The following is a 25378-nucleotide window of genomic DNA, read 5'->3' on the forward strand; positions in this document are numbered from 1 at the left end:
CGTAGGTTCCCTTATTTGTCTCCTGAGCTGCCATTGGGATGGGTCTTCGTCTTCCTCATGACTCATGCCACTACAGGGTTTTATGTACCTCAATTTTAATAGACTTTAGTTTTGCTTTCCAACAGTAGCCTTGACTACTGTGTATATATTTGAGTTTTTGCAGGTAAGAACTGGGTATTGTTCTGTTATGTTCTTTTAGTTATTTCATGTCTGAACCTATCAGCTCTTCCTTCTTCCAAAATGCCCTATCACACTCTTACATATTCTGCTTTAACTGGGGTAGGAAAATTCATAGTGCTTAAGGGGTAGAAGACAGGGGTAGAGGCAATTAAAATGAAATTTTAAAATGAAAAAAATTTGATTTGATTTTAGGTGGAAAAGAAGTGACAAATAAAGAAGAAATGAAAGGTGTTCAGTGGGCTTCATGGACTTGTGTTTCAGGACTTGAGGTTAATGGAATTTGGCCGAAGTATTCTGATATCAATGACATAAATTCTGTAGATGGAAATTTTATTGGCCAAGTTTTAGTTACTGCTGATGACTATGGAATTATAAAACTATTCCGATATCCTTGTTTACGAAAAGGTATCTATTATCAAATACCCTGTGTGTTGTTATTATATACTGTTAAATTCTTGCAGGAAATTCAACTTGGTGTAAATATAGGGGTTTATAGTCTTTCTTGAAATGTTTTTGGATTACTTTCCTTTTAAAGTAAGAAAAGCAAAAATTCTAATTGAGTAAAATTATTGTTAAAACTGGAGTTGTTTTAATTTAATATAAGAGAACCTTTTTTTCCTATGTTGGACTCTATAGGAATTTTGCTTCCTGAAAATTTCATTAGAATGAGAAATATGGAATGCATACACACACACACACACACACACACACACATATACTCTTAGTGATAGGAAATCACTTCTCTTTCCTAGTATTGGTGTTTTACCTAGAAAAATGCATAATGTATGTGGGTCTGTTTTGATAAATTCCTGTATTTTTCTTACACGTTTGTACATTCATTCATCATGTATTAATTTAACAAATGCTTGTCTACTGTATACAAGGTGCATATGAAAATCAGGATGACAGTGAAAAGATGGTTGCATTTGAGCCAGAATCCCAATTTTGCCATTTTAGGATAGTAGGAACTTGAGGAATGTACTTCACATTTCATTTCTTCAGTTTTCTGAACCATGAAATGTCAAAAGTAATACCGTATAACTCCTTGATAGAGTTGTGACTTTCAAGTTGCAATAATACATGGGAAGCTCTTGGTAATTATGAAGTGCTTTGTAAATGTAAGATTTTAGAGAGTGTTGTAAATAATATTTTCATTTGTTAAATAGTTCTTATAAGCTCTTTAGAGTTATTAAAATACTCTGTACAGTTCTTTAAAGTGATTTTATTTTTTATGTCCTTAAGTGGAGGTAAGGAATGTAACTTCTTACCTTCCTCATATACATCAGCTTTTAACTAATATACTATCCTGTCCTATCCAGTATATAGTAATAGAATCCATTATCTCCTAATTTCATTTTGTATTCTTTAGTGAAGCAGAAGAAATAATCATTTGATATTTTTCGATTTTAAAATATATACTCATGTAGCAGTATACTGAATTAGTACATGAACATGGAGACAGGTCTTAAGAAAATTGAGCTCAGAACTAAAGGAAATTAGTTTACTATCCTAAAATTAGTTTATCAAACATGTATTTAACTCCCACTTTGTAAAGGTTCTGCCACTAAAGTTTTACCCCAGTTCCTTATCTTTCTGTTGAGATAACCCTGAGTTTTTAAGACTATGCCAATTGAATTCAAAATCTGACAGATCCTACCAACCTTGAAAGACTTTGAAATTGGGCAGCCTTTTCAATTTAATGTCTCTGATATTAGGCTTATTTCAAGAGAGATCAGTCACCCTGTTGACCATAAGGTGATAAATTTTTCATCTGCAGCTACTATTATGGATCATCTGTTAAGTAAGGTTGCAATTTGTGTCAGTAAAGGGAATGTTCACATTCATTAAATTACAGATTCTTGAAATGTTTAGGTAAATATAGCTCCCTATGCAAGAGATTAGAAGATAGAAGATAGAAGGTTGAATAAGACTCAAACTTGATCCTTTAAAATATTATAATTTAATTGGCTAGATTTAAAATGATCATTAATAACTATTAAAAATAGAATGTAAGTTCATAGGAAAGATATAAACCAAAATGTTAATAAGAATCCAAGAAGGGAAAGAGTTCAGATGGGGTAGACCATGGAAGGCTTCAAAAGCAAATTGGCATTTAATCTATTCCCTGAAGGATGGGTAGAATTTCAACAGAATTCAACAAAGCAAATGTAAGAAACATTTAACTAGACATCTTTTTTTTTCTTCTGAGAACTATGCTAAATGTTGGGGGAGTTAACTTTAGGTGAGTCATTTTCTTGGACTTGCTAGAGCTTATTGTCTATTAGGTGGTTAAGACACAGATGGCTACAATGCATAGGTACATTAGAGAGCTGAAAAACAAAGTGTTATGTAAGGTCCAAGGTGAAGGTCATTTCTCACAGAGGAGAAAATCGAAAAGTCCATGGAGAAGGTGACATTTGAACTGTGTTTTAAAGATTAGATAGAAATTTGGCAGACACAGAGTGGGGAAGGCCTTTCCTTGCATAAGGTATAATCAGAGAGATAGAGACAAGCAAACTTAGGGTGTTTTCATGGTGTAGAAATTTGACTGGTTTGTCAGTACCTCATGGAGAGAAGTATGAAATAATTCTAGAATTGTAGGGTGGTATCAGTTGATAGAGGCCCTTGAATGTTAAATAGAGGAGTTTGAGCATTACTTGCAAGGTGATGATAGGCAGTCACTGAAAATGTTTTAAGCAGAGCAATGATGTGAGTAGAATATTACATAAGGAAAACAAAGATGACAGTATTGAATTGGAGGGAAAGCAGAGGCAGAAATTCTTTTTAGGGCCTATAACAATAGTTTCTATGGATGGTAATGAGGGTTTGTCTTAGGGTAATGGAAGTGGGAATAGAGTGGAGAAGTAGGAATGCTAGAGACAATTATGGAAAGCATCTGATCACTGAGTAGATATGAAAGGTGGTAAGAGTCAATGAAAAGAAAACTTGCATTTTGACTGGATGAACAGAATTGCCACTTACAAAAATAGTGAAGTAAGGAGGGGAATACTAATTTAGAGGAAAGATAATGGGGTAAGTAGACAGAATGGATTTGTGTATAGGAGACAATAAGCTTTGGAAGGGCTATGTTATAGTGAAGTGAGTACTAGATTAGACCTGGTTTTGAGTTCTGTTTTATGCACTATCCTGCCTGGTAACAATTCATTTAACCTTTCTGAGATTACTCTCAGTCTCTTCATCCAGTAAATTGAAGATAATACTGAGAATACTTACCTTATAGTGTTGTGGTAAGGCTCAAAGTTGCTTTGCAAGCCTTAAAGCAATATATAAATGTAGTTTATTATTATGAGCAAACACTCAGGAAGAAAAAGGGTTCGTGTGTCCTTTTTGTTCCATTTTAATAAAAATATCTTTTGAGGGGTAGGAGTATATTTGCTTTGAGACATTTATATTTTAAGTCATACACTTTCTCAGTGATAAATATTATGGTTAGGTATAGCTAAGAGGATAGGTAGATTGAAGAGCATTGATAAAGAGATAAAACCACTGTGCATTTAGCAATTAGCTAAATTATTTTAAGACCCAGAGTTCATTTAACCTATTTGTAGAACTATTGTACAGTGCCATTGATAACCACAGATGTGATTTTAGTCATGATAATTTAAAATTCCATATTTGAGAATACTTATCATTTATTGGAAATGTTTTTTTTTCTGCCAGTATATCACATTCACTTGACTAGAAAAAACTGTAAAAAATGTTTAAGCATTTTACCTTATTGTAAAAGTCAGTGATGTTAGACAAACAAGGAAATTTTATACTTAAGGACTGTATGATTAATTTAACTAAATTCACATAGGAATAATATTTAGATTTTACCTTTTCAAATAATTGCATAGGGGAATGTGTGATACAAGTAAAATTTAAATGAACTGGAAAACCAGATAAATAAACCTTTATTCAGATTTTTTCCTATGTTAAAATGTTATGAGAACATAGATAACAGAAATGATAATATTAGAGACTTGGTTGTCTAAAAACCAGATAAATTTCTAATATTTATCCTGAGGCAATGTAAATTCAGCTTAATATCCCATGCCATCTGCATTTTTGATACTAGTTTATAACTATAAATGATCAGAATGTGGATACTAAGACAAGGTCATAAATCAACAAAGAAAAATTCAATTATGTTTGCTATATGAAGAAAAATAGAATACATATACTAGAAAATTTTCAGTGATAGTTTAAAGAATAAAATTCTGTTCAATTTTTAGCCCCCAAATTTGAAATAAGAATAACCCCTCTGCCATGCCTTCCATTCCTGTTTTTGGTTAATTGACATTTAGCTATAAATTTTAGAAAGAGATTTATATTAACCCCATAATATAAAATGCCTTTAAAAAATCAGAAGAAAATGATAACAATAGTTATATAGTTCTTTATAGTTTTCAGAGTACATGATTTATATATTACTTAATTTGATATTAATAATACTTTTTGTAAGGTAGATTAAGTGTTATTATTTCTATCTTATGGATTAGGAAATTGTTCATGAATTGCTTCATATGTAGTCTCCCTAGTTAGATCATCAGTTACTTAAATATATTTATTATTTATTATTTGCAAAATGTATATGAGGAATAGCTTGATGTATCAAGAAGTGCACCCTATTTGAAGCTAGAAGACTGATTTGATTTTAACTCTATTATTTACTACCTCTGTGAACATTCCAGTTCACAAAACTTGTTCCAAAAGTTTGCTTGTTCCAAAGTCATTTAGCCTTAGTTCCCTTAGAGTGGCAGTTCTCAAACTTTTTTATATCAGAACCTCTTTATATTTTTAAGAAAATTGAGGACCTTCAAAGAGCTTTGGTTTATGTGGATTTTATCCAGCAATATTTACCGTATTAGAAATAAAAACAAAAAAGAAATAAAAACATCTTAGTATTATTATGAAAGTAAGTTTGACCTCATGGACTTCCTAAAAAAGTCTTGGGAACTTCCAGAGATCCCTGGACTCTAAGAACTGTTGCTTAAGAGGTGGCACCATGTATTACATTTCTTTTATATCCTCATCGATTCTAGAATGAATGAATGAAAAACATTTAAGTGCTTACTTATATGCTAAATACTGAGGATACAAATATAAAAAGAAGGCAGGAACTTACATTCTAATAGATAAATATAACACATGAGGAAGCTAGAGTTGGAGGGGGTGGGATGTGGGTTGAGGGGTACTCAGGCATGGCTTGGAGATGGCAAGAAGGTGGCATGGTGGCCTGGTTTTGAGCAGATCCTAGGGGCAAAAACTCCATTGGGAGGTAAAAGATGGCCAAAGTGCAGGTAGCATGTCTTAGAGATGGCTGGAAAGTGGTGTGACCTGGTTTTGTGCAAGATAAGGTAAAAGCTCATCCATCATAGTTCATGGTACAAGGGGCAGGAGTCACAGTGCTGGTAGAAGTAAAAGAAAGGCCAGAGTGCAGACAACATAGCTTTAGAGATGGAGTACTTTGCTCAATACATTCATTGTAGGCAATAAAAATTTGTTGATAAATCAGTAATCTAGATTTAAAAATGACGTTCTGCAGCTCCTTAAAAAGTGACAATTCAAGCCAGTCTTCCCAGCTATACTATAAATCAGCAGAGTAGAGATTTAAAACTTTTTCATTTATTATCTAACATCTTTTTCAGTCAGTTGAGTCACTAGTTGAAGATAAGCAATATTAATGGGAAAAATGAAAGGGGGTCAGTGATAATGGATATACCTTCTGTTTTTAAACTGGCATTAATGTAATTGTATGGGAAAATACTGTGTTTAAACACATTTTTGTTTTAGGAGCCAAGTTTAAAAAATATATTGGTCATTCAGCCCATATAACTAATGTGAGATGGTCCCATGATTATCAGTGGGTTATTTCAATTGGTGGAGCAGATCACTCTGTCTTTCAATGGAAATTTATTCCTGAGAGAAAACTAAAGGATTCCATTCATATAGCACCACAAGGTTAGTAATTTTTTTAATGTTTCTCATATATATATGTATATATATATAAACATACATACACACACAACTTCAAAATGGTGTCAATAATTAATTGCTCAATAATTCCAAAATAAAATGATTTAAATATTTGAAGTAATTTAATATCATAACTTTAGCAATGTTAATTATTTGAATTTATTATTACAAGCATGGAGTTAGAGAAATTATAGAGCAATGAAAGGCAAAGTTATTTTAGGACATTTTATCTATTGGACCACGAAGAAGTAATTTTTATATTAGTGTTCAAAAATATAATTTATTCTGGGGGCATATCTCGTTATTTTTTGACAAAGGAATTGTCTTTAAAAATCAGTTCATCCATATTCCTTGTTTTTTGAGCTATTTTTCAATTTAATTGTAGGGTAAATCAATTTAAATTTTGGTATTTAAATTTATAATATCAGATAATGAGAAACTAGTGAAGGGATTTAAGGGCTATTAACTTTCCAGTGAATGCAGAGGAAGATTATATTATAGTTTACTGGCATCTTATGTATGTATATTTTGAATAGGTAATTTTATTTGATTGTATTATACCTTGTATCTTCATGTTACTTCATACTAGCTATCTATTATTATTTTATATTACTTTATTAAAATTGGTCTTTTAAAAATATCCAAATGCCTTTTAAAAATTGCAGAAAGTCTAGCTGACTCTAATAGTGATGAGTCAGATTCAGACCAGTCTGATGTTCCAGAACTGGACTCTGAAATTGAACAAGAGACTCAGATCACATATCGTCGACAGGTAATTCTCCCTCTTCATTTATATACATTTTCACTTATAAAATTTAATTCTCAGTTCTTTTCGTTAGCTTGCTTCATATTCTTTATATTTTTCTTGTTTTTCTTTATAATTAGACATATTCTCTCATGTTTATTAGTAGTATAATACAATACTTTATTTAAATATCATGCTATTCCATATATTAATAGTATGATATATTGTATTATGAAAATCTTCCTTAAAAATCTACTCATATGGGGGGCAGCTAGTCCGGCCTCAGACACTTGACACTTACTAGCTGTGTGACCTTGGGCAAGTCACTTAACCTCAATTGCCGCACCAAAAAAAAATCTACTCATATGCCTCATTATAACAAGATAGGTTTTTAATGGCTATTGGCAGCATAACAAAAATTCAGTTTAGGTTCTAATATCTAAAGAAGGCTTCATCCAATCTGGTAAACATTTAGTAAGTGACTATGATGTGTTAAGTAGTGGGGATACAATTAATAAAAGGAAGGACAATGCTGGACCTCAATGAGCATACAGTCTAAAAGGGGGGGGGCGGTAATAAACAATAGGAATCGGGAAAGCAGGAGTTTGTGGGGCGAGACAGGAATGGGACATTAGGGTTTGTCTTATTCTGTGGAGTTGAAACCAGTCAAGGCAACAGATGCAAAGTGGAATTATCTGAGAGTCTAGTTTCTACTCTCTATAAAGGAAGGCATTAGGAGGAGTTTGGTACTCCATCCTCCAGCCCTCTAAACAGAGGAAAGAGAAAGCTAAGAGTGGTAGAGTCAATAAAGACTTGTGTTAGCAGCCTAGTGTTGAGTTTAGAAGTGATGGATTTATTGTGGGAGGAGCATCTTGTTCTGCAGAGGTGAAACCTGACTAGTTTTGTATATGGTCCTGGCAACAAGTTGCATAGGCTAACCATGAACTGACTTACCTAAGTGTAGAGAAGTTCATCACTAGTAGTCTGGCTGTTAGGTGATGAAATCTTTGGCATTCGCAACTCAGAAATAAAGTAGAACTAAAATTCACCTACAGTCCATTAAAATAATCCACAAATATTAATTCAACCTTTGGTTCTTTAAGTGTGAGATCTTTGCTCAACAACAAATGAGTTGACATACTTTTGGAGGAGTTGAATTATACCGATACTGGCCTTTTTGCTGTAAATGAAACCAGAAAATATAAAAAAGTGTAAGTTAAATGGAATGATGGTCCTCAGTGTGATTCCATCCTTAGCAGTGCCCCCATGAAGGCTGGAAGTGAGCAGCTCATCCACCCTACCCCTCTTTCATACTGCTACCCAGTAGACAACTTGATGGAAATCAACATGAGCCTCCTATAGCCACAGAAAGTCATCTTCAGTTGTGAACTAAAGGCAAAAAAAATTATCAAGAGAAATAATGAGGAAAATGAGTACCAGTTGTTATTGAGGTAACCATGCATTTCAGGGCTGGTATACAGGACAAAATGCATGTTGTTTAAGTAGAGGCATTGAACTTTGAAAGCAGTTCAGCTAAAGCACCATTTGGGTCTTTAAAAACATCTAAGCAGTTGACAATTTCTCTAGGTGGCTTTGAGATTACACCAGTACTTTAATACTAATAGCTAGCATTTACATAGTGCTTCAGGGCTTGCAGAGTGCTATTATTATCTCCATTTACAGATGAGGAAACCAAGACAAAATGTAAATGATGTATCCAGGGTCACATAGCTAGTAAGTCTCTGAGGCAGGATTTGAACTCAGGTTTTCCTGACAACAGGTCGAGCACTCCTATCCACTGTGCCTAGCTGCCTAGTTTTGTGCTTGAAATGTGGGTCTGGGCCATTACACATTAGTGCTGAGTTCCTAGTAGCATCAGAGGAAAATGCAGGGTCAGACAAAGAAGATGAGGATAATGTGAAACTCTTAAATATGTTTGGCAAGTGATCTACACCCTTGAGTTAATAGCAAAGTTTCCACAGATGAAAATAAAATGTCTGAGGAAGGAGAGGTATAATCTCCTCCAGCAAAGAAATCTATTGGTGATAGAGACAAACTGAGGCCTGGGAAAGACCTTAATTTAGAAAGGCCAAGGTCGTCCATTGCATACAGTGCCATCCTCAGTTGTCTAGACTTTTGTCTTGCCACTTTGCATAGCTGTGCCTTACTTAAATCCAGTTTATGCAGAAGTCAAGACATCACTTTTGTAATGTCATTGGTACTTTTCAAGAATGAAGAATGAACAGTAACAACTCCAGCAAAAAAATGCACAGAACTCAAACCAGAATGAAAAAAGATTGAAGGCCATCCCCACCAAAATTAAAAGATTAATAATTCTTCAAGAACAGAAAAGGGCATTGCTTCCTGTGCCAAGACAGTGAAGTGAAGAAGCAACCCTTCTGAGCTCTCCCAAATGTCCCCCCCCAAACTGACATAAAACTGCCTCTGAATCATTCCAGGGGTGGGGAAGCAGCCTACCAACCAGTCAGAAAAGGTCTGTCTTACCTGGGTGGGAGGGAAGTAAGGTCTAGGAGCAGCAGCAGCAGAAGCTTCTGGACTCACAGCAGGGAGCCTGAAGCAGGGCTCTGAGCCTGGGGCAGTCCATCAGTGAGGCTTTACCCACCTTTGAACCAGCAGCTCCCTGGGCAGGTGAGCAGTCTGGGCAGCATAGCAGGGGCCCTCACCAAGCACCTCAGAGCTAGCAGAGACCACCAGGGAGGCTTTGACCCCACTGTTGACCACTAGTGAAGCCCTTCCCAAGACTAGTCAACAGCAAGTTCCCACCTCTGTAACCTCTCAGCAGGGCAAACCAATAGCAGGGGACTCCAACCCTCATAAGATCACAACAAAATTACCCTACCTGGATCCACTAGCAGAGTGACTGGTTACCGTAGCAACCCAGCAGCAGGACCCCCCCCCCCCACACACACACACTTGGGCAGATTGGAAACAAAAGTACTCCTCTAGGGCCTGCTAACAGAGAGGCCCTGCTAACAGCAACCCAGCAGCAGGGCATCACCACTGGGGCGGACTAACAAGAAGATCACTCCTCAAGGGCCAGTCACCAGACTTTGTTAACTTTAGCAACCCAGCAAAAGCAAGCAGCTAATCCCTGAAGCCTAGTGAAAATCACCAGTAAGACCCAGAGCCTCAGCACAAAAACTTGGAACAGTTTAGGAATAGAGGTCAATTAGAATAAAAACATAAAGGCATAAAAAAGGCACAAAAACGAGAGAAAAACAAAACAAAAAAGCTTGATTGTAAGGACAATAGTAACAAAATGGCTAAAATTGAAGCTTTGAAGAAAAATGCAAATTGGTGTCAGGACCAAAAAGAATTCCTGAAAGAGTTTTTAAAAGGACTTTAAAAAGCAAATTATAGAAGTAGAAGAAAAATTGGGGGAAATAAATAAAAGCAAGAGAACCATGAAAAAGAAATACAAAAATTTACTGAGAAAAATAACTCCCTAAAAACCAGATTTAGCCAAATGAAAAGGAAATACAAAAGGTCACTGAAGAAAATAATTCTTTAAAAATTAGAATTGAACAAGTGGAAACTAATGACTCTATGAGACACCAAGATACAATAAAACAAAATCAAAAAAGTAAAAGAAGAAAAATGTGAGATTTCTCATTGGAAAATAGATCCAGGAGAGATAATATAAGAATTTTTGGACTACCTGAAAGCCATGACCAAAAAAAAAATAGTCTGGGCAATATCTTTCAAGAAATTATCAAAGAAAACTGCCTTAATATATTAGAACCAGAGAGCAAAATAGACATTGAAAGAATCTACCAATTACCACCTGAAACAGATCCCAAAATAAAAACTCCCCAAAACATCATAACCGAATTTCAAAGATTACAGATCAAGGAAAAAGTATTGCAAGCAGACAAAAAAGAAACAATTCAAATACCGTGAAGCTACAGTCAGAATTATACAGGATTTAGCAGCTTCCACATTAAAGAATCACAGGGCTTAGAATACAACATATACAATATACCAGAAGGCAAAGGATTTAGGTTTACAACCAAGAATCACCTACCCAGCAAAATTGAATATATTCTTTCAGGGGGAAAAACAGAAGTTTAACAAAATAGAGGACTTGCAAGCATTTCTGATTTTTTTTTTTTTTTGGTGAGGCAATTGGGGTTAAGTGACCTGCCCAGGGTCACACAGCTAGTAAGTGTTAAGTGTCTGAGGCCGGATTTGAACTCGGGTACTCCTGACTCCAGGGCCGGTGCTCTATCCACTGCGCCACCTAGCCTCCCTGGAGGTAAAATTTTTTATTCAACTCTGGCCTTTTAATCAGAAATGCTGGGGCAGCTAGGTGGTGCAGTGGATAGAGCACCGGCCCTGGAGTCAGGAGGACCTGAGTTCAAATCCGGCCTCAGACACTTAACACTTACTAGCTGTGTGACCCTGGGCAGGTCACTTAACCCCAACTGCCTCACTAAAAAAAAAATTATATATATATATTTACCTCCAAATACAAGACTCAAGAGAAATGTTAAAAGGTTAAAAAAAAAAGAGAAAAACTATAAGAAATTCAATAAGGTTAAACTGTTTATATTTCTATATGATAAGATAATATTTGGAAGTCTTAACAACCTTATTATAAGAGCAATTAATTGGGAGTGTATGTAGAGAGAGGATATGGTCATAAGGTAATATTGAAGGGATGATAATATTTTTAAGTCTTAACAACTTGTAAAGAATAATTAGAAGGAACATATGTAGACAGAGGGTTTGGTATAAGGTGACATTGATAGAATGACACTCCAGAAAATAAAATAAAGGGGTAAAAAGAAAAAGGAGGGAAATTGAATGGGGTGAATTGTCTCTCTCTCTCTCTCTCACACACACACACACGCACGCACAAAAGAGGCATGAAAGAACTATCATGATGGAGGGGAAGATGGGGGGGATGGCCAAAGATTAAACCTTACTCTCATCAAAATTGCCTCAAAGAGGGAATAACAAACACATAATTGGGTATGGAAATCTATTTTACCTTATAAGGAAGTTTTAAAAGGGATGGGGATAGGGGCAGCTAGATGGCGCAGTGGATAGAGCACTGGCCCTGAAGTCAGGAGTACCTGAGTTCAAATCCGGCCTCAGACACTTAATACTTAACTAGCTATGTGGCCCTGGGCAAGTCACCTAACCCCAATTGCCTCACTTAAAAAAAAAAAAGAAAAGAAAAAAGGGATGGGGATAACAGAAGGGGGAGGGAGGACTGATACAAGGGAGCGGGTATTGGAAAAGGTGATGATCATAAGTAAAACACTTGTGAAAAGGGAAAGGGTGGAGGTAAGAGTGGGGGTGAGAAACAGGTGAAAAATTGCATGGAGAGAAATAAAGTCATAACTATCAATGTGAATGGAATGCAGTCACCCATTAAACAGAATCAGCAAAATGGATTAAAAACCAAAATCTTGGGGCAGCTAGATGGCACAGTGGATAGAGCACTGGCCCTGGATTCAGGAGGACCTGAGTTAAAATCTGGCCTCAGACACTTATCACTTACTAGCTGTGTGACCCTAGGCAAGATACTTAACCCCAATTGCCTCACCAAAAAACCCCACAAAACTCCCCACAAAAAAACAAACAAACAAAACCCAAAATCCTACAATGTGTTGTTTATAAGAAACACACAGGGTGCACGTAAGGGGCTGAAACAGAATTTATTATTCTTCAACTGAAGCAGAGAAAGCAGGTATAGCAATCATGATTTCAGACAAAGCAAATGCAAAAATAGATCTAGTTAAGAGAAGGAAACTATATCTTGCTGAAAGGTACCATAAACAATGAAGTCATATCAATAATATATATGCACCAAATGGTATAACATCTAAATTTTTGAAAGAGAAGTTGAATGAGTTACAGGAGTAAATAGATAATAAAACTATCCTAGTGTTAAGGGCTAAAATTCTAGCTAGTCTGTCTAAAATGTCTAATGAGCGGTCCCCAATAAATTATAAGCTTTAGCAAGAGTTAGGCTTTTAAGCATTTATTAAGGAGAATAAGAATTTGGTAAAGAGAGAGAGAAAGGCTTACATTCATCTATCTATTAAAGGGAGAGCACATTTCTAGCTCCGCTCTCCACCAGAGTCCAAAGGAAAGAGAGCGAGAGACAGAGCACTCGACTCCCCTTTCCTCCTCCCATCAGAAAAACGTCACTTCCTGATGCCAAAGAAAAGACGCGTGGTCTTGCCCTCAAAGACCTTCCTTTCATGGTGGAGCTTTTCTACAGTAAGTCTCCAGCAGGTGGCATCATTCTAATCATTGCACTAGTGAGGGACCTTAACCTTCCCCTCTCAGAACTGAAGAAATGTATCCAAAAAATAAACCAGAAAGAAGTTAAGGAAATTAATAAAATTTTTGAAAAGTTAGATATTATAGATCTCTGGAGAAAATTAAATGTGAATAGAAGGGAATTTACCTTCTCAGCAGTACATGGTAACTAAATGAAAATTGGCCATGTTTTAGGGCATAAAAACCTTACAACCAGATGTAGGAAAAGCAGAAATAGTAAACACATTCTTTTCAGATCACACTGCAATAAGAATTACATTCAGTAATGGACAATGGAAAGAGAAATAAAAAATCAATTGTAAATTAAATAATCTGATCCTAAAAAACAAGTGGGTCAAAGAAGAAATCATGGAAACCATCGATGATATCACTAACGAAAATTACAATGATGAGACAACACATCAACATTTATGGGGTGCTGCCAAAGCAGTACTTAGGGGAAATTTTATGTCCCTAATGGCTTATATCAGTAAAATAGAGAAAAAGAAGAGCAATGAATTGGGCATACAACTAAAAAAACTAGAAAATGAACAAATTAAAAATCCCCAACTAAACACCAAATTAGAAATCCTGAAAATCAAAGGAGAGATTAATAAAATCGAAAGTAAGAAAACCATTGAATTAATAAATAAAACTAGAAACTTATTTTATGAAAAAACCAATAGAATAAACCATTGGTTAATTTGATCAAAAAAAGGAAAGAAGAAAACCAAATTACTAGTATCAATAATGAAAGGGGTGAACTCACCACCAATAAAGAGGAAATTCAGACAATTATCAGGAATTATTTTGCCCAATTACATGCCAATAAATTTGACAATCTAAATGAAATGGATGAATATCTACAAAAATATAAATTACCCAGGTTAGCAGAAGAAATAAAATATTTAAATAACCCAATTTTAGAAAAAGAAATTGAACAAATCATCAATGAACTTCCTAAGAAAAAATCCCCAGGACCAGATGGATTCACAAGTGAATTCTACCAAACATTTAAAGAACAATTAATCCCAATACTATATAAATTATTTGAAAAAATAAGTGAATAAGGAATCATACCAAATTCCTTCTGTGAGACAAATATGGTGCTGATACCCAAATCATGAAGAACCAAAACAGAGAAAGAAAATTAGAGATCAATCTTGCTAATGAATATTGATGTAAAAATTTTAAATAATATGCTAGCAAAAAGACTATAGCAATACATCACAAGGATCATATACTATGACCAGGTAGTATTTATAGCAGGAAAGCAGGGCTGGTTCAGTATTAGGAAAACTATAAGCATAATTGACCATATCAATAACAAAAGCAACAGAAATCATATGATTATCTCAATAAGATGCAGAAAAGGCTTTTAACAAAATACAGCACCCATTCCTATTAAAAACACTAGAGGACATAGGAATAAAAAGATCTTACCTTAAAATGATAAGTACTATTTATCTAAAACCATCAGCAAACATTATCTGTAATGGAGATAAGCTAAAAGCCTTCCCAATACAATCAGGGGTGAAGCAAGGATGCCCATTATCACCTCTCTTATTTAATATTGTACTAGAAATGTTAGCTATAGCAATGAGAAGAAAAAGAAATTAAAGGAATTAGAATAGGTAATGAGGAAACAAAACTATCACTCTTTGCAGATGATATGATGTTATACTTAGAAAATCCTAGATAATCAACTAAAAAGCTACTTGAAATTATTAATAACTTTAGCAAAGTTTCAGGATACAAAATAAACCCACATAACTCATTAGCATTTCTATATATTACCAATAAAGTCCAGCAACAACAGATAGAAAGATAAATTCTATTTAAAATAACTGTGGCCAATATAAAATACTTGGGAGTTTACCTGTAAAGACAAACACAGCAACTGTATGACCAGAACTACAAAACACTTTTCACAGAAATAAAGTCAGATCTAAACAATTGGAAAAATATTAATTGCTTATGGGTAGGCAAAGCAATATGATAACAATGGCAATCCTACCTAAGTTGATTTATTTATTGCTATCCAATCAAACTATCAAAAATAGTTTATAGAGCTAGAAAAAATAATAACAAAATTCATCTGGAAAAACAAAAAGTTCAAGGATATCATGGGAATCAATGAAATAAAAAAGAAAGAAGGTGTGGTCTAGCAGTACCTGATCTCAAACTCTATTATAAAGTGGTAATTATCAAAACAATCTGGTACTGGCTAAGAAATAGGGAGGTATATCAGTGGAATAGAATAGATGGAAATTAACCATAGTAGATGACTATAGTAATCGTGTATATGATAAATCGAAAGATCCAAGCTTGTGGAACAAAAACTCATTATTTGACAAAAACTGCTGGGAAGACTGTACAGCAGAAATTAGATATGGACCAACATCTCACACCAAATACTAAAATAAGGTCAAAATGGGTACATGATGGGGCAGCTAGGTGGCACAGTGGATAGAGCAAAGGCCCTGGAGTCAGGAGTACCTGAGTTCAAATCTGGCCTCAGACATTTAACACTTACTAGCTGTGTGACCCTCGGCAAGTCACTTAACCCCAATTGCCTCACTAAAAAAAAAAAATGGGTACATGATACAGAAAGGATGATACCATAAGCAAATTAAGAGAATATGGAATCATTTATCTGTCACATTTATAGGCAGAGGAAGAATTTAGAACCAAAGAAGATATAGTGAGTAAAACAAATGTAAAATAGATCATTTTGATTATACAAAATTAAAAGCTTTTTCACAGACAAAACTAATGTAATCAAGATTATAAGGGAAGCAGAAAACTGGGAAAGAATTTTGAAATAAATATCTCTGATAAAGACCTCATTTCTCAAATATATAGAGAACTGAGTCAAATTTATAAAAATACAAGTCATTCCCCAAGTGATAAATGTTCAAAGTATATGAACAGGCAGTTTTCAGACAAAGAAATCAAAGCTATTCGTAATCATATGAAAAAATGCTCTAGATCACTATTAATCAGAGAAATGCAAATTAAAACCAATCTAAGGTATCACCTCACACTTATCAGAGTGGCAAATATAGCAAAAACTGAAAATATTGGATGTTGGAGGGGATATGGGAGAGCTGGGACACTGATCTACTGTTGGTGGAGTTGTGAACAGATCCAACCATTCTGGAGAGCAATAACTGTGCATACCCTTTGATCCAGCAATACCACTGCTAGGTTTATATCCCAAAGACATCCCCCAAAAGAGAAAAATATGTATTTGTACAAAAATATTTATAGCAGCTCTTTTTGTGGTGGCTAAGAATTGGAAATCAAAGGAATACCCGTCAATGGGGGAATGGCTAAACAAGCTGTGGTATATGATGGTGATGGAATATTATTGTGCTATATGAAATGACAAGCAGGATGACTTCAGCAAGGTCTGGAAAGTGAGCAGAACCAAGAAAACATTGTGCTCAAAGATAGCAATATTGTTTGATAAAGAACTGTGAATGACTTGACTATCCTCAACAATACAATGTTCCAAGACCATCCCAAAAGACTATTGATGAAACATACTATCCACCCCAAAGAAAGAACTCATATTGGATGGAACAGACTGAAACATGCTATTTTTTCACTTTCTTTCGTTTTTTTCTTTTAATCAGGTTTTCTTGTACAAAATGACAATATGCTAATGTTTTACACAATTGTATATATATATATATATAACCCATATTTGATTGCTTGCTGCCTTGGGGAGGGGAGGAAGAGGAGGAGGGATAAAAATCAGAACCCCAAAGTATAAATAAAAATGTGTATTATATTAAAAAAAGAGAACAGAACAAGGCTCTTAAAGATGCAATTCTCTGGAGGATATTAAAGCAGAAATGCAGACAATCATAAAAAAAAATTGGTTCCTCCCAAAGTAGAAAACAGAAATCATCAGCTCTCTAAAAAAATTGCTTCAGGATGTTTTGAACAGAAGGAAATTCAAAACATCTGAATGTGAAGAGACATCTTTTTAAGAAAATAGATTAATGATTGTTAACAAATTTTCTGTCTTATTTCTGTAATATGCTTGATATCTGGTGATCCTATTTATAATATAGAGTGAAAGCTTTCCCTACCATATCTTCTAAGTGTAAGCAGATTATACTCCCAAGAATATAGTATCCAAAAAGTTTTCAAAGAAGGAGCTCTACTCTTTGCTTCGTTTAAGTATGTATGAAATGCTTTGAGTATAGTAGTAGTGGTGATGGTCAGACAAAAAATGGTAGGGAAAACAAAATATACATGTGAAAATAAATGCAGTATTTTAATTAAAAAGTAAATGGTAGGGGCAGCTAGGTGGCGCAAGTGGTTAGAGCATCGGCCCTGGATTCAGGAGGACCTGAGTTCAAATTCGACCTCAGACACTCAACACTTACTAGCTGTGTGACCCTGGGCAAGTCACTTAACCCCAATTGCCTCACCATTAAAAAAAAAAAAGTAAATGGTAGGATGGAAGACAATTTTACATTTTTGTTTTTTAAAAAAATAATAAACATTTTTATTTATAGTTTTGAGTTCCAATTTTATCCTTCCTTCCCTCCCTCCCCACTCCCTCCCTGAGGTGGTAAGCAATCAGATATAAGTTATACATGTGTGATTATGTAAAGCATTATCATTTTAATAATTTTGTACAAGAAAACTTGAATAAAAGAAAAAATTTCAAATTTTACGTTTAAGAGGCATTTCAAGGTGTTGGAATTATTTTTCTTTGTTCATTGAAAGATAGCAAGGAACATCATTTTCACAGGAGACTTGGGCATCTTGGTCTTGCAATATCATGAAGAACATGAGCAAAAAGACCATCCTGAAGACATTTAATCATATAGGTCAATATACAGGAAGCAGCATGGTATAGTGGAGCAAACACTGGCTTTGGAATCAGAAGAAATGGTCTAACCTCTGATCTCTTTTTCCTTGGTGACCTCAGACAAGTCATTAAGCTTCCTTGTCTTTCTTTGCTCATCTGTAAAATGACAGTTGAACTACATGGCCTGCCAAGGTACTCTTTTTTTTTTTTTTTTCCGCAGGGCAATGGGGGGTTAAGTTACTTGCCCACAGTCACATAGCTAGTACGTGTCAAGTGTCTGAGGCCGGATTTAGAACTCAGGTACTCCTGAATCCAAGGCCAGTGCTTTATCCACTACAACACACCTAGCTGCCCCACCAAGGTCTCTTCTTTCTCTAGATCTATGATCTTGATGGTTCAGGGATAGAGTGATGGATTTGCAATCAGGAAGACCTGAGTTCATATTCAGCCTCAGACATTTACTAGCTGTGGGACCCCTGGGCAAGTCACTTAAACTCAGTCCTCAGTTTCCTCATCTGTAAAATGAGTATAATAATAGCATAAAACCTTATGAGGATGTTAACAAGGATTGAATATGTAATGTAATCACTTTGCAAACTTAGAGAAACTAAATTAAATGCTAGCTACCATCACAGGGGAAATAGGTGGGGTAGGGGTCCTTAGGTATTGCTCTGTAAAGAATAACACTCTGGCACAATCCAATTAGAATAAAATGGTCTTTTATTTGGATGCTTGAGAAACAGGAACACACCTCAAGGGAAGGAGATGGCTTAGAAACATTCTCTTCCAGAATGGAAGGAAGGCCAAAGCTTTTATAGATGATAGATGGGGTGACCACCTGACAATGGAAAGTTTCCTTTTGGGGTTGGGAAAGGCTTGAATGAGGAGTGGTGGTCTGACTTCTGGAACTTATCTCTGTCCGTTGACTCCACTCAGGTAGCAGCCACACCTAATGGGCTTATCACCAGTAGTGTGGGAAGAGTCTTGAATGAGGGGTGGTGATCCTAATTTCTGGATTTATCTCTGTCCTGGGCACCTCTTATCTCCCCTTAGCTTCTCTAGGAGAAAACTTCTGAGTTGCTCCCAGACCCATATTGCTATCATTATCATCATTATTATGACCTATTGCAGAGAATGGAAAGTAAAGCAATTATATACAGAGCTAGACAAGACCCTTCAATTAAATATGCATATACCTCTGATACTCAGTGACTTAGGTAAGCAGAGCAAAGGACAGTGAAAAAATATTTTGTTGCAATGTATGGTTAAAAGTAAAAAATAAGAAACCTAAAAGCTTATATACTACACAGAAACCTTGAGGCCATTATATCATGAATTATGTTTAGGAACTAAATTGGCAGGCAGTGTATGTAGTACACACTGAATATCATCACAATCGCTGAAATTTGCTACGTCTTAATAGTTAGGAACTACCTGGTTAGTGTTAGGAGATTGTGAGAATTTGACTACTTCTAAGCCCTAGCTGACAGAAGTAATGTCATGTGTGATCACGAATTGACTTGCTTATGCACTGGAAATAGCTTTGTACCAGTAATTGGTGTAGTCAGCTTCATTTAGGGAATGAATGCAAAGCTCTCCTGATCATAATTAAATTTTAGCAAACTGCATCTTGTCCAAGTATTCAATGTTAACAACTTTCCTATAGTAATGCCCCTTGTGTCACAGTCTAGGGCACTGCTGATTGACTGCTCCAAGGCCCCTTTTCCACTCAGGTTCTTTGAATCTGTCCAGCAACAAAAGTCAGATACAAGGTCAGCAGACCCAGAGTTCTGGACTCTAGATTAGGGTATATATCTCATCGTATGCCTTTCCTGATGCCTCCTGTGCTTGCCTTTGGTACAGAGAGGCTAATGAGCCGTATGTCTTGGATATCTGTGAGTAAAAAAACTGCCAAACTTCTGATCTTTTGAGGGCTTAATTTCCTTCTTGGTATCTCACGTACAATCTCCTCATAGGGAGCCACTTCTGAATCACCTGGGTATGGATGATACACACCCATAATCCTTGATGCTAGGGAAGCTGAGGCTGGTGGATCCTTTGAGATCAAGAGTTCTGAGCTGCAGTAGTAGTAAAGGCAGTCAGGTGTCTAAAATGTCTAGCAGCAATATAGTGGATCCTCTGGGAGCAACAGAATGCCAGGCTGCATGAGGAAAATGTGAACTAGCCCAGTTTGGAAAAATAGACTAGGTTAAGTAATTTGAGATTGGTCCTGTGAGTGGCCACTGAACTTCTAGCCTGAGTGAGATAGGGCAATCCAGTCTCAACAACAACAACAACAACAACAACAAAAGACCAAATTAACTGCCAATTTAGGAAAAGAGCTAAGTTAAGAAGAAGATATGACATAGAATTAAAACAGTTCACATGTGTTCAGACAAGCCACCAATTTTGAAAAACTGAAAATGTTTAAAGAATAGCTATTAACATGAGTCTTAGTCATTTTACACAGAAGCTTACCCAAAGTAATAGATTATTCATAAGAGGCCAAAAGAGTATAAACAAACAAAACCCTTCTTCTGACAGCAAACCTTTAATCTAATTGTCAAGCAGAGAAATAGTGTAGCCAAGGGCAGGCAAGACTGATTTTTAATATAAACTTATTGTTTTTAATATTATGGGTGGTAACAAAACTATGACCAGTACCACCTAATATAAACAGCAAAAATCAATGGAAACAAAAATAAGTTTGTGGAAAGCTTGGTATAAGACCCACTAAAAACACCTTCCAAGATCCAAAGTCAATAAACTAAATTTATACTTCACTAGAATACAAAAAAATACAGTTTTGCAAATAATATCCCTTCAGTAGAAGAGATTCTGATGCTCTCATAATTGACTAAAAAAGTACAAATAAAACAAAATCCTACTCTTTATTAGATAATATATAGATAGAACATTTATTAAGAAGTTAAAGGGCAGCTAGATGGCACAGTAGATAAAGCACCCGGCTCTGGATTCAGGAGGACCTGAGTTCATCTGGCCTCAGACACATGACACTTACTAGCTGTGTGACCCTGGACAAGTTCACTTAACCCTCATTGCCTGAAAAAAAAAAAAAAGATGTTACTATGTTCCTGAACACATGTTGAACCCATACAAGATAAGCAAGATAGGTCATGCCTTCAAGCCACTTACATTCTAATGGGGAAAGTCAACACATAAACAAGGTGCCAAAAACCAGGAAATATACTGCAGCATGATGTGGAAAATGGCTGGGGAGAATGACACTATCATTGTTTTGAAGGAAAAAACCTTTTTTGATTTGATAGTCAAATGCAGCCTTAAAAGTTCTCCTCCATTGTATTAAGATCATACTAATTCCTTGATAGGTACAACTACAGATACAGTTTTGTACATGGTACTTGATAGATATTAAAGGACTTAATAAATGCTTGTGGACCAGTTAGATTCAGACTTGGGTGGGTTTATACCTGAAATCCCGTCTTCAGGGGAGGTTGATGCTAGTGTATTTTTTTTTCAGGGCAATTTGGGTTAAGTGACTGCCCAGGGGTCACGTAGCTTAGTGTCTGAGGCCCGATTTGAACTTGGATCCTCCTGAATCCAGGCTGGTGCTCTATCCAATGCGCCACCTAGTGGCCCCCTTATGCTAGTGTATTGCTTGAGCTGAGTCCTTAACTGTAGTAAGGCTTAAGCTGATCAGGTTTCTGCATTGTCTGTGTGAGATTAAAATGGATATTAGATCATAAATCTACCCTACTTAACCTTTCCCTTAATTAATCTCCCAGACTAGTAAATGGAAGAAGCTTCTGGTTTTCTAGATAGACCTTTTATTGTATGGTAGTCACAAGGTGATGTTGATTAGAAAGATAGGAAAATAGAAATACAATACAAATCGTCTTAAGTCTAGGCTTAGTCTATATTCCGTATAAAACTCACCAAAAGTGGAAGGCCACCTTTGGGGCGAGAGACCGAGTCAAGTGCGTGCTGTTAACCGAGAGCCGGGCCGACGTCAAACTCCAGTCCGTGTCTGTCTGTGCAGCGCCAGCCAGGAGACCAGTGGAGCAGGAAAAAAAGGCCCCACTTCCGATCTCTCCTTGCCTTTTAAGCTCGCACCCTGGAAGTCGAGTGCTCAGCAGGAAATCTGGCGTGCGTCGCAGGCGGACTGGTGGTGCGTAGCTCATGCTGTTGGTCTCCTCCCCAAAAGGGTGGTCCTAAAAAAAAAAACTGGCGTCCTCTCCATTATCTAACCGACTGTTAAAACTTTTTACCACATTCCCCCTTTTGTTCCTCAAGAAACAAAATATTCCTTGACGGAACAGTAAAAAGAATATAATAACTATTGCTAACTAATAACAAGTGAACAACAATATAGAAAAGGAAGAGAGGAATGTTTTGTCCAGAGGGGTGATTTTTTTGTCCTCATGAACCGACGCTTTGACATTAGTCTTGCAAAGGGAGAGCCTCTGCAGAGAGTACATGTTACAGATATGTGTATATTATAACAGAAAGGAGATAGTAAAAACTAACAAAACATATAAAGTCTCTGAGTTCTCTTGTCTTCTTGAAGTGGTAAGATGTCATCAGGAGGAAACTGGATTCTGGACTCTGGTCTGGAAAGCTGGATTCTCTTCTTTAGCTGTTTGAATTGCTGTATTTTTACTAAACCTTAGCATAGCATTGTCAATGATCAAATTAATAAATTCCATTACATCTGGCACCAGTCTTAGCATAGTGGAATAGTCTTGGACGGAACCTGCCCCAGGAAGAGGAGGCCACCAGGCTGCCTAAGGAGAGATAAACTGGTCTGGGTTGGAAATAGAGTGAGTCGTAACTTTCCATGTATGTTCTGTAGTGAGTTTGGGCCTCTGTTAGGTAGCTTTGTAAAGACCTTGGCTATGATATAATCAGCACAATGGTATTTGTAATAATGACAGTTACTAGCATTTATAGGGCTTGCAAAGCACTTTCACAAATATCTCATTTTGATCTCTCCCAAACAACCATTGAACCATTATTATTACCTCATTTTACATATGGGGGAAACTGAAAATGCTATTGTACATTCCAGCCCAGGGAGATAGTTGACCCAATCTTATAACTAATTTAATGAATACTTACTATTTAGCAGTTTCTGATTATTAATATTAAGCAAAGAATAAACAATAAAACACGCTCTCCAAAGATGTTTGTAATTGTCATAGAGACTATCTAGTGCAGAGTCAAGATGATAAATTACCTATAAAGAGAAGACAGCAAGAGAGCCCCACAGAGTGGTGAGGCTTCCAGGTGGTACAGTAAAGAAAGTGCTAGACCTGGAATCAGACCCCAAATGAGTTCAAAATTTAGCCTCAGACACTTAGTCGTCATGTGACTCTTGAGTAAGTCACTTAACTGGTCTGCCTCAGTTTCCCCATATGTAAAATGAGGTGATGATAATGGTTCAATGGTTGTTGGGATTATCGCATGAGATATTTGTGAAAGTGCTTTGCAAGTCCTATAAATGCTAGTAATTGTTATTATTACAAATGACAGTGTGCTGATTATATCATACCCAAGAACTTTACAAGCTACCTAAATAAATTTTTATAACCATTTAAGAGCATGGCCTAGCAATCTACATTTGAAAATTTTAACTGGATGAAAATAGCTTTCGTCTAGACTATGACATAAAGTTGTCCATTAGTACTTTTATATTTGGGATAAATATTGCAAATGAATAGTGAGGTAGCTCAGAATTGACTAGGAAAAAGAGAGTACAGCGGATTGCATTTGGGAAAGTATCCAATAGATTCAGCATATCCAAACTTCTCTTTGAGACATAAACATCTTTTTAATACCAATATTCTTTCAGAGATGATACATGATGAAATCATAGAACACCAATTTCAGAAAAATAATTTTAATGGTTATCAAAAGGACAATTGAGAGATGCTTGGTAGATCTAAATAAGGTGCAACATAATACTAGCGATGAGTTGCACACAAGAAATAATGTAAAACAGGGCTTCTTAAAACAGGGTACTCCTCAGGTATTCTGTGAACTTTGATGGGGGGGAAAGTCACTTTACTTTCAACTAACTTCTAATGAAAATTTAGCATTTCCTTCAATTACAAAATGTGGGCAGCAAACATTCTGAGAAGGGGTATTTAAACTTCACAAGAATTCCAAAGTGGTTCCATGACAAAAACAAATAAAAAAAGGTTAAAAAACCTCTGATGTAAAAGATACTATCCAAGAGATGTATGAATGGAGAAGGAGGTAGACCAGTCATTTATCAGGAGCAACAAATAATAGGTTATTAGCCTGCATGTACTACTGGTACTCTCGTTAAGTATCAAAAGACCTAGGGGAAAACCCTAAGGCCTATTGGATAGAATCTCTCTGGAAGACTGATTGAAAGATAGACAAGAATTAACACAGGATGGAGATACTGTAAATGGGTTGTGATTCCTACCACTTGGGGTAATGTGAAATACCCAAATCACTGAGATCATAGATCTGTTTATTTTATATACATATATTACACATACATATGTATATACACATACATTAGTGTACATATATAATTATCATTAATATTATAATTTTAATCAGCATGTTTTAGTGGGACGAGGGTTGAATATGAAGTAAATTTATAAGGGTGTAAGTCCAATTTCTGCTTTTTATGTTTTCTAGTTAGGTGATGACAGGTAAGTTGATTAACCTCACTCAGTTTCAGTTTCTCATTTGTAAAATGGGATAATAATGTGAGTATTAATTGGAAGTAGCATATATAATAGCATTTTACAAATCTCAAAGCACTCTGTAAATATCAACTATTATTACATTAATCTTACTAGTACAAAGAAACTGTTTTAGTCAAAGAAATTAAGTTAACATGGTTTGGATTGGTATTTCTCTTACTATATAATATAAATAATTTATGTGTGTATGTGTATTTATTTATTTTAAAAGGTTTACAAAGAAGATCTACCTCAACTTAAAGAGGCAGTGCAGAGAGAAACACAAAAGTGCTACATCTAAAAGAGAGTACGAGCCCCAGGACAGAGTATACGGTTACATTTTGTGCATGGGTAAGAAAAAATATCTAGGCTTTTTCATCTCTCTTACAAATTTAGTAGTTTACGTAAATGGAGAAATTATCTATAGGCAGGAGAAAGCAAATTAATTTTAAGTGACAGAGTGTCTATAAGGCACTTAAGTGCCTTAAGTGTCTATAAGTTGGATTATTTTATGATTCATAGAACTAACTCTATACTGGCATATACTGGCAGGAACCATAGGCTAAAAATTGAATGTAGTTGGAAGATTTTCATTTTATCTGTTTTTTGAGCTAATTCTCATAACCAAAAAGTCAT

The 25378-nt window shown here is 35.6% G+C and overlaps 1 protein-coding gene across 1 annotated transcript in view; it reads left to right on the top strand.

The window, feature by feature from the left end:
• The window catches only part of EML5 (EMAP like 5), a 240776-nt gene that overhangs the window by 62648 nt on the left and 152750 nt on the right, over nucleotides 1-25378 (top strand). Inside the window, 6 exon segments of the mRNA XM_043989871.1 lie at nucleotides 373-585; nucleotides 5980-6147; nucleotides 6828-6934; nucleotides 24975-25007; nucleotides 25009-25048; nucleotides 25051-25093. Of these exon segments, the coding sequence (XP_043845806.1) occupies nucleotides 373-585; nucleotides 5980-6147; nucleotides 6828-6934; nucleotides 24975-25007; nucleotides 25009-25048; nucleotides 25051-25093 (604 nt within the window).

Source organism: Dromiciops gliroides, chromosome 2 (assembly GCF_019393635.1).
Source record: "Dromiciops gliroides isolate mDroGli1 chromosome 2, mDroGli1.pri, whole genome shotgun sequence".
NCBI lineage: Eukaryota > Metazoa > Chordata > Mammalia > Microbiotheria > Microbiotheriidae > Dromiciops > Dromiciops gliroides.